This window comes from Manduca sexta, chromosome 28, assembly GCF_014839805.1.
Source record: "Manduca sexta isolate Smith_Timp_Sample1 chromosome 28, JHU_Msex_v1.0, whole genome shotgun sequence".
Classification (NCBI taxonomy): domain Eukaryota; kingdom Metazoa; phylum Arthropoda; class Insecta; order Lepidoptera; family Sphingidae; genus Manduca; species Manduca sexta.
This window is the reverse complement of record NC_051142.1, coordinates 12,391,729-12,401,701: the sequence shown is the minus strand read 5'-3', so window position 1 is coordinate 12,401,701 and position 9,973 is coordinate 12,391,729. Positions and strand designations below refer to the sequence as shown.

At 32.9% G+C, this 9,973-nt stretch overlaps 1 protein-coding gene across 1 annotated transcript; it reads left to right on the top strand.

Moving 5' to 3' along the window:
- The first annotated feature begins 2,405 nt into the window (after positions 1–2,405).
- Positions 2,406–9,607, top strand: LOC115442120. Its single transcript, XM_030167093.2, has 15 exons — positions 2,406–2,542; positions 3,601–3,654; positions 3,976–4,017; positions 5,160–5,362; positions 5,757–5,823; positions 6,524–6,555; positions 6,640–6,670; positions 6,746–6,816; positions 7,267–7,330; positions 7,463–7,512; positions 8,060–8,110; positions 8,239–8,266; positions 8,639–8,842; positions 9,186–9,290; positions 9,519–9,607. The coding sequence occupies exons 1-15, from the start codon at positions 2,510–2,512 to the stop codon at positions 9,549–9,551; spliced, it is 1,068 nt and encodes a 355-aa protein (XP_030022953.2). The 5' UTR covers positions 2,406–2,509; the 3' UTR covers positions 9,552–9,607.
- Positions 9,608–9,973: the final 366 nt, after the last annotated feature.

The window sequence follows — 9,973 nt, the reverse complement described above, 5'->3', positions numbered from 1 at the left end:
GTCAGACACTGGAACATTTAAGATAATGATCAGTATTTTTAAAAATAATGCTCATTATAATAATCTCAATTTTCATTTGAGATCATGAGCTGGTAATTTTAGTATTCAAGAGGAGATAAAGAAGAACGTGGCAATGTTTGGATATTTGAAGAACATTAGATCTAATGAGTGGACTTCACTATAAAACACTATAGGAACTTGAGCTAAATAAATCTTATGATGGCACTAATAACATTGTAGCCAGCGTAACTACTGGCTAATAAGACTTAACATCTCATGTCTTAGGATGGCGAGCGCAGTGGAATACCAAACAATACTTAGTAATTTAAGTTATTGGATGGTGTTTCTACTGGTTATGCAGTCGTATATTTTACCATCAGGCGAACGGCAAGCACGTCTCGTCGTCCAAAGCAATAAAAAGAAAAAAAAATCCTTAAAGTCAAAATGTTAATACATTTCTTAGGGGCGAAAAAAATTAATTCTGGGTAAACCTGAAGCAACTTAGTTATTCAAATTATACGTATATTAACATCAAAGAGTATTACATAAACCCAATATCCATTAAATTAATTACCACTTTCAATTAAGGTAAACCAAACAGTGGATTGTGCGTAAAATTATAAATGGTAAACAATTATATTCCTCGCGATATAACACCTTAAATGGTTAAATAAGTGATTGCTGCGAACCCTAGACTGGTGAATTTCAAAATATACATTTTATTTCGATTGGATTAATGCTATTCGTTATGTATTTTAATTTTCAATACAAAAACATGTAGTTAGTGAATTGTTATATAAAAAACGAAAATCAAGGTCAGGTGCCATGTAAATGCTGTTAATTTATTGCATAAGAATTACGATAGAAAATATGGCATGGACGAATTGTCAATAGTTCTTTTTTTGTATGGACACGACAAAGTGATTTCACTGCGGTAAATGGAGTGGACAATAGAATGTCGACTGACGAGAGATTATTACGCCCGACAGTCGACGCAATTATGCCGGCCTGTTGGAGAAACGCGACACACTTACTTTACTTTTCGTATGGCAATAAAACGAATATTTTGTAAAGAATTGAAGCGACCCTCAAGTAATAGTCGTTTATAATGAACATTATAGATAAGACAGTCTATTTCTGTAACACCACTTTTAGGAAGATCGTTTACGAAAACGAATCGAATTTAGACATTTTGATATTAGCAAATAATTTTATCGTATTAAAACAAAAGGACCTTAATTCTTCCATTAAAATAGAAACTTTTTGCAATATACGCACCATTTAATTTTTTGTTTATCTTACACGGCAAAATTGACTCAAAATAGCCGTCAATGTTTTCATATCTATTCCGTATTCCAATGCTTGATCTGCATTTTACATCTGAAATAACATTGGTACCGCTTCTTTGTCATTGGTATTATAGCCTACAGTTAATATTGCACATAAAATGCTGGCAACATACAATTCCAATGCATTATTCTTCAGAAAATAAATGTTGATGTATTTTAAAAGTCTCCGATTTTGAAGTGAAAGTATAATATGAAACTCTTAGATTGAACCCGACTAGATCGATTGTGAAAATGGTTTTATATTCATACTTAAATTTAAGACTTTGTACCCCTTTTTAAGCACATTGCACGCGCGGAGATGTGTGAGATTTAGCACAATTAAAATTCATAATATAAAGGAGTGCATAAAAATAAAATAGGTATATATTTTATATGGTACAATTATATTAGGTATATCAGTTAGTTTTTTCACATTTAGAATTACTTTATATAGTAATAACATAATGTGAAACCTTCTGGACGACCAAATAAAATAAATAAATACGACGTTAGAATTTCGACCACTGCAGAACCAATAGTTTTTGTAATTATATCAACAAGGGGATATCAACAAGGTAATTTTTAGGTTAAAATTACTTACGGAAAGCTACTAACTACTAAGCTTACCCTGTGAATTTAATTATACACAAAAGAAAAGGCAAAGCATTTCTTGAAAATTAACTACAAAGCTTATACAAACTAGATACCTACTTCCAGTGGTATATTATGTTGCTACTACTAACAAATATATGTCATAATATTTAAGTATGTAAGTATATTATGTTTATCTTATGTTACGAATATTAGTCTTTACTATAGTAAATAACTCATTTGTATTAGTTTTATATTAATTACTTATATCAATTTTTATTTTGTTAATTAATTGTCCACAACCTCCTCTTGTTGTATACTATCTTTAGTCTGTGCACCACCTAAAGGTAGAGTGGTGGAAAATGTCTTCGGCATTAAATTCGCCTTTATGCATTATATATATAAAGTGTAAAGTATAAAAAATAATTCATGATATTATGATTGTTACTGACCATCAAATAAGTAATATTGATTTCACGGAGTGTGGAAACGCTAATGAAATTAAAATTGGATGTCATGACTTGCGAGTGGTTTTTAATAACTATAACGAATTAGACAACAACTGTATCCTGGAATATGGAGTGACCGATATGGATATTACGAAATGTATTGTAATGGCTTGGGTCTGTATAGTTTTAGCTTCTATTCATACAATAAATTAAAAATAATCAAATGGTAAGCAAACGTGTTATGATGTCTTATGTTTACGTGAATGTTAGACATTAAAATTAAACTATTTTTCGGACTTTATCGCGGATTTAATATTTTAGTGTTTTCCCGACGGGGGGAACTAAACTGTTGTGACCAACAACTCATTCCTCCCCGTGACCACGAAGGATGCAAAATCTTCGAAACGTCAGGAGAAAACGTGTTATATTGGATTATTTCTTTAAAAATTGATCGTCTAGAACATGAAAATACCAAATAATAGAATATTTGTAGGTACAGTGTCTACCTTCGAGGAGTGGTACTGCTCTTTCTATTTAGGTAATATTGGGTTTATAAGGTATGGGGACCATGACCAGACTAAATGGTAGGAGACGCGGCAGCAAGTCCACTACTTCATAAAACTCGTTATATCAAGATGCCAACCCTGTCTAACCAACTTTAAAGCAATTCTTGTGCGCTCGGTCTTCACACCGAATACACGCCCATGCATACCTCGTGAGAAAAATAACATATTGAGGCCTAGTAAGGCCCCCGAACATATCCCCTTCTTTTCCTCTGACCATCCTTGAAACTTCCCATTTTTCTGCCATTCTTGCGTCCTCATTTCCTTCCCCACTCTCCACCAGGCTCCTGCTGTTGCTAAGCTGGGCGATTCAAGTATCCCATTCGTAGTTGTATCCCTACGTTGACTGCAGGGACGATATTGGTTCTTCTTCTACTTCTTCTTCTTCTTTTAGTGCATCTTCATTGTTGAAAGTTAGCCGTCAGCTTCTTGTATTTCTCTTGTTGGTTATAATGGCCGAAATAAAATAAAAATTAATGCTGCAGATAAAACCAGTTGCCTGCATTGTCATAAAGTATTGAAAGCCAGGTGTTGTGAAGCCATTTTGTACGGGATAAATATAATTTAATTTAATTAATCGCATCGTTTTGTCGTGATGAGCTCTGTATTGAACAGTTCACGTGATACCAATTATTCTGCAATTGATAATTAGCTGTTAATTAATTGCAGATCATGTTTTATTGCGATGCAGTCACATATAGGGAACAATTGGATCATATCGCCGTGAGTAATGTTATATTTGAATACATCCATGTCTGTTTAATTGATTTTAAATTTACTGGTTAATACATAAATAATGAAATAGATTGAATTAAGGCATTTAATACATATGAAAATTTTTTCTACATTGAATCAATTGCCGTAGTAGAATCGATTATAGTTAATGTAGTGAATAATGAAATAACAGAAATAATCAAAATTCCTTTTATAATTACTTTGATGATAAACTCAGTATTTATTAAACAACAAACAACATCCCACGTGAAACCGCATGAAGTCGAAACCAATAATAAGTTGACGATAAAAAGCCAATATTTATTTCAGAAAAGACGTCGAGAAAGTCGTGGCATGCATCCAATACCGTCGGTACGTTTATTTGATGTATAGTAATTTGTTTACCTTATACCCAGAACCTGTAAATGTCTGTGCAAATAATATGAAACTCTTTGATACCAACCTTGCCTATTTTATACCTAATGATATTTGGAGAATGAGTTTCCTCTTTTCATATAAAAAACCGGACAAGTGCGAGTTAAACTCGCGCATCAAGGGTTCCGTACAAGGTCTATGGCATGATGATACTATACTCCCGAATGTTGATATTGAACCGTAAGACCGTTGAAACCCCCAAAGCCCCAAAGTGATGGTAAAAAAAAGAGGTTCCGTACAAACTTGTAGGAATGATATCGAAGTACATAATATGTAAGTTTAAACTTGACGAACTTAACTTTGCCGTTCGATCTCTAGACACGGTTATTGCACCAACCGCAAATTGTAAGTCTTTAATAGTAAATTCAATTTTTTTGTTATTAAACTAGGTACATATTTATGGTTTCTAGATTTTATCCTTTACACGTACTGTAAGATATTGATGAAAGTACCCTATGGGTTTTGAATCCCTTGTTGCAAAATATGATAAAATATGCGACAAACGGTCATATCTTTTCATAGCGACGAGTTACAAGATATTTTTTTCTCAGATAAAAGAAAGCATAGGCCTGAGTATTTATTATATAAATTTCAACTTAATAACTACGCATTCCTAAGAAAAAGGTTTTGACAGACAGATAGATGGACAAATAGAGATCCTATAAGGGTTCCTTATGAGGTAGGGGACTCTAAAAATAAATGAGAAGTGTATGTCCTTCGCTGTTCAATTCCGACCCCCCATTCCAACGTCTTAACTTAACTTGATACTATACACTGATACCGTTCTTCTCGTCCTTATCAAATAAAGTAATGGAAATCATTGTACTCCTCAAATTATCTTTAAACCCTAATCAGAGTTTGTCCTAAATATAGCAAATAAAATGACTTTCAACTAATGTAATATCATAAATGTAAAAGTTTCTTGAGAGTTCATTAAAGGTAAAGCAGTGACCGCTAAGTGGATATACATAAAGTTTTGCAAATAGATTAACGACTATTTTTACCCCACAAAAGATCGTTCACAAGAGGGAATCGCGAGCTAGACCTAACACAAATATAGAGTAAAATTTCTTCTTCAGAGGCGTCAAGACACCAGTCAAATGTCAGTGCTCCTCGGAGCTCCATCCATGCCAAGCCATCTGCCAGAAGCGGAGCCCATCCTCCCCGGACATACTCTTATCAGGCCTGCACGTGGCATGTTGAAGTCTGCTGTCAAATACCCTCATTTGGAACTTGATAATGGAGCAGGAGTTTATGGGAATGTTAATAATCTTGGCATTAGGTAAGATTAGTACTTTAGTAAGGTATATTCATCTCATAGTTGTCTGGAAGACATTGCTTAGAGCCATAAGACCACCATATGTACTTATGCCTTTTGTTGCTCTTTTCTTATTTGTTTAATTTTTTCTGTTTTGTACAATAAAGAGTGTAAATAAAAATAAAAAAAAGGTGAATTTGGGCATGTAACAAAATAACTGAGAGGCGTATAGTAAATCATTTAATTGTGTTTTTATATAAGGGATTTGGGTGGAAAATTTATTAAATAAATACGCTTCTAATGCTTACAATATAAGAGCTGTATTTCAATCTGGAATGACACATGCTGTGGTACATTTAATTGCATTATTTGTTTGATCTAAAATTATATCAAAAATGTCTTTCCCATGTCTTTACAGATATGACGGGAGGAACGAAAGGGTGCAGTATTCTGGTTTTCGCAGAACGCCTAACAATTTAATAGTGGTAACTTTTTTATATATCAAATCTTCTAATACTAAATAAAATGTAGCCGTCAAACAGAATTTAGGTATTACATTGGTTTTATACAACCATGCGGGATTCTATCTAAGATGGGACCCCTTTTATTTTATATCATTTCATAAAAACAGTAACTGACTCCACTAGCATTGGAGCTCGGTGACGAACATGAGTGATAGTTTACATAAATACCCACATACTAACGCCTTTTATTCCCGAAGGTGTAGGCAGAGGTGCAACGAGTGCACCCTCTTTCCGCCATGTGTATTTCGTCCCATGATGTGATGAGGGCGTGCCTATCGTCTTGTAACCATATGGGCTAATACTGACCAAAGAGCAAATATAATTTTGGGATCGAACCCGAGACCTCAGCACTGCAGTCAAGCCCTAATACAACTACGTCACATAGGCATTATATAAAATGCATTAATATCTTTTTATGCAGAGTTGTCAGTACCTTACACTACTCAGAAGCTATGCAGCAGTGTGAAGTGAAATCTTTAAAATAGCTGCATTCGTATTTACTAAAATCTTATTGTATGTAGTGATAGATGTTATATGTATATACACTGAGTATTCATTCTTATTCTAAATTTAATTCGTTCTTATTCTCAATTTAAATAATTATTATTTAAATAAACTTTTTAGATATTATTATTATCTATCACATTTTATATTTTTTCAGGCCGTTCCAAAATTTAAATACACAGAACCGCGGTGAGTTAAAAATCCAGTTCAAAGTAGAATGAATTATTCATATTTTTAATAGATCTTTTATTTTAAGCTCGCACTCATTTTCAGATTAAGTTTATCTTCATTTTTTGAATTATCGGTGCGTAGGAAAAAATATGATTTATAACTTTTTAAACATATTTATATTTTAATAATTATATGTTTTATAATCTAGGATAGGAGCACAGAGGAAAACTATGATGCAATAAGAGGGGCCGAAATACGAAGACCAAAAAAGATGAAGGGGTAAATATATCTAAGGGTATAATAGAATAGTCTTCCTTCTTATTATTCTTACATTCTTACTAATATTTTAAATGTGAAAGTGTGTGAAAATGTTTCGATGTATGTATATTTGTTAGAAGTAAAAGCAGATACAATTGAACAGATGTAAATTAAATTTGGTACATGGAATAACCATGTCCTGGATTAATACATACACCACGTTTTGTCCCGATAATTTTCTCTCATGGGAAATTGTTTTAATTTGATTTCTATATAGATTCCGCCGGCGTTGTACAGTATTTTAGGAATTTTTGTAGCAGAAAAGGCTCTTCAACGCGGGCGATGCCAAACACAACACCTCGAATTTATTAAACTAAATAAAGACAATTAAATAATGATATATTATTTTCAGTGTAATATTCAATTAACACCTAGTATTTAATTAAATAAATAAAGATATATTATTTTCAGTATAATATTCAAAATCCAGCCTACGTCAGAAAAGAGTAAAAATCAACAATCCAAAACTTACAGAGTAAGTTATACTTTATCTTATATTATTGTGGAATGAGGAAGATCGACTGCCGATGCATATGACAGGCAAACCCGCCCAATGCTGTGGAACATGGAAATTATAATATTGATAAGCAATTTATCTTTGAAACAGAACAGTCGACAAAAACATCGAGTTTCGACACAATTTCTACCAGAAACTTAGTGAGTAACCCATTTATAATGTTAATTACTGGAAGCAGAATATTTGTATCCACCTTGATAGCGACCACGGTACACAAGGCAAAAAACCCGACATAGCAAGTGTGTAACATTCCCGGATCAGCCTGTCTATATCCGGTTTCAAATAGGCCGGCATAATCGCGTCGACTGTCGAGGGATAATCGTCAATCGACATTCTGCCTAGAACCTACCTCACTTACCATGAGGTTCAGTGGGGTCTCTTACCATCAGTTGCATTAGGATCACTTTGCCGAGACTAAAAAATATTGACAATAAAGAGCCAAATCTAAAGGTTGAAATCTAAAATCCTAATAACCTTAAAACCCACCTTGGAACCAATTATTTTTTAAATCCACAGTCGTCGGTATACGTATAAAGCGGTAAAGATACAAAATACATCGTTAATTACAATCTTTATGACAAATATAAACTCTGAACTTCAAGAAGTATGTTTGATATTCAGATACCAACGCATAAAAATTTGATGCATAAGACGAGGGAATAATAATAGTTATAATTTTTATTTCAGTAACAAACACTTCTTCAAGAAAATCAGAAACAAGAAACCAAAGAAAAAAAGGTGATTTAAAACACTAGCATGCTATATTTTAGTCTAGTCCTTTTCTGTGTTACATATTAATTAGTTGTCATTTTAAGAGCCAAATCAAAGCAGCAACAATTCAATAAATAGAACGATTTCTTCCACAGATTTAGACCACCTGGAGCGAGACCTTTGGTAAGTTACTGCTAGTTTCATATCCTATATTAAATTTATTTAAAGTGCTATAACCGGTATAGTAATATTAATTTCTTGGTTTATTAGAGCTGATTTATTAAGAATGCCACAAATTTCGTGCATCGACAATCTTCTTTGCCTATCTTTGTGCTCTGAAGTACAGAAATAGAATGTCTTTATATGGACACAGCAAGCACAGCACCTGATGATAAACAGAGATGGTTTAGGCGAAGCGTGGATCCTGTTTCATCACCATTATGCTGACCTGGTTTAACTAAATATATTTAGGATGTTCTCTGAACGCGGAACATTTTACACGACCTACTATGATCATACAAATTCTATTATAACTAAAACGTTTGTAAATTTCAGCAATCTCATTTGAAATCTTTAGACATAGACTCGCTGCGGCGAGATCGCCTATCCGTCGAAGATGGAGATAGAAGGCCTCCAGTATTCATACCTGATGAGACTTCGACCAGCGACGATTATGTCATGGCGACAAGCGAGGAGAAAAAGAAACAAGTGTCCAAAGAAGTAGCAACGAGCAAGATGGACTGGTTTTGGAAATCTAAGGTAAGTTATGCAGATGACGTCGATTTTATAATGATTTCTTATGTTTACGGGAATGTTAGACGTCGATCTTGGATGTCGATTTTATTAGATTTTTTCAAATCCTTGAGACGCTAAATTGATATAGATAGGCAAGCACTGGAAATGCTACAAAAAAATCAAGGGGCCTTGAATTTTATTTTTTTTTTGTTTATTATGGCATTTTAGCAGCATTTTTGAGATCGTAAATTATTTTATATTATTAAATTAATGTGCATCAAATGTGGGAAAAAATATTATCCAAAAACTTCAATAAATAAATTGACAAACTCTATATTTCAATTTCTCAACATTTACCTTCTTCTAGGATGCCTACGACAACATTAAAATAAGTCTGGACGCGCCAGATCTTACTGAATTGATGCCAGCCGTTTCAAAAGACACATTACGGCAATGGTGGTTCTATCACCAGGTAAGAAATGCAAAGGATTCATACGCGTGTCGGTAGATGGCGCTTTTTAAAAAAACATACATTTATTTATTTTTCTTAGAAAAAAATCTAATTACATTGTTTTTGTAGTGAAATAATATGATATTTTTCTATATCAATGAGCAAGGTATATTACGGCTTTAATAGTCAATAATGATGACAGAAATATTTGAAATTATGCTATGTTTTATAAAAACTGTATTTTTTCAGGACGACTTCGTACCATTTGAAACCTTGACTTGAAGAGTATTAGCATTATTATTGTACTCCAATCTGTATAAATAAACTACATAATATGACTTACCTATTTTTTATTTTACGTATAAAAGTGACATATATGGAATGAACGACGAAATATTTGGAATGAATATTATTAATTTCATCACTTTAGCAATTACTACTAGAAATTACGGATAGAGGACGCTAAAATAAATTATATTTATAAGAAACGGTTAAAAAGCTGGCTAAAAATCATCGTTCGTTCGCTTATCATCGATATCATTATGGTTTAGTCTTGTAGAGTTTAATATACAAACATTATATCTGACATAATATAATTGATCATAAGAGTAACCACAACACAAATGTTTGACCCTGAAGGTTTTGTTCTTGGTCAGGATTTATTATTTTGCATTTATTCTTATGATGTTCAACACACACACACG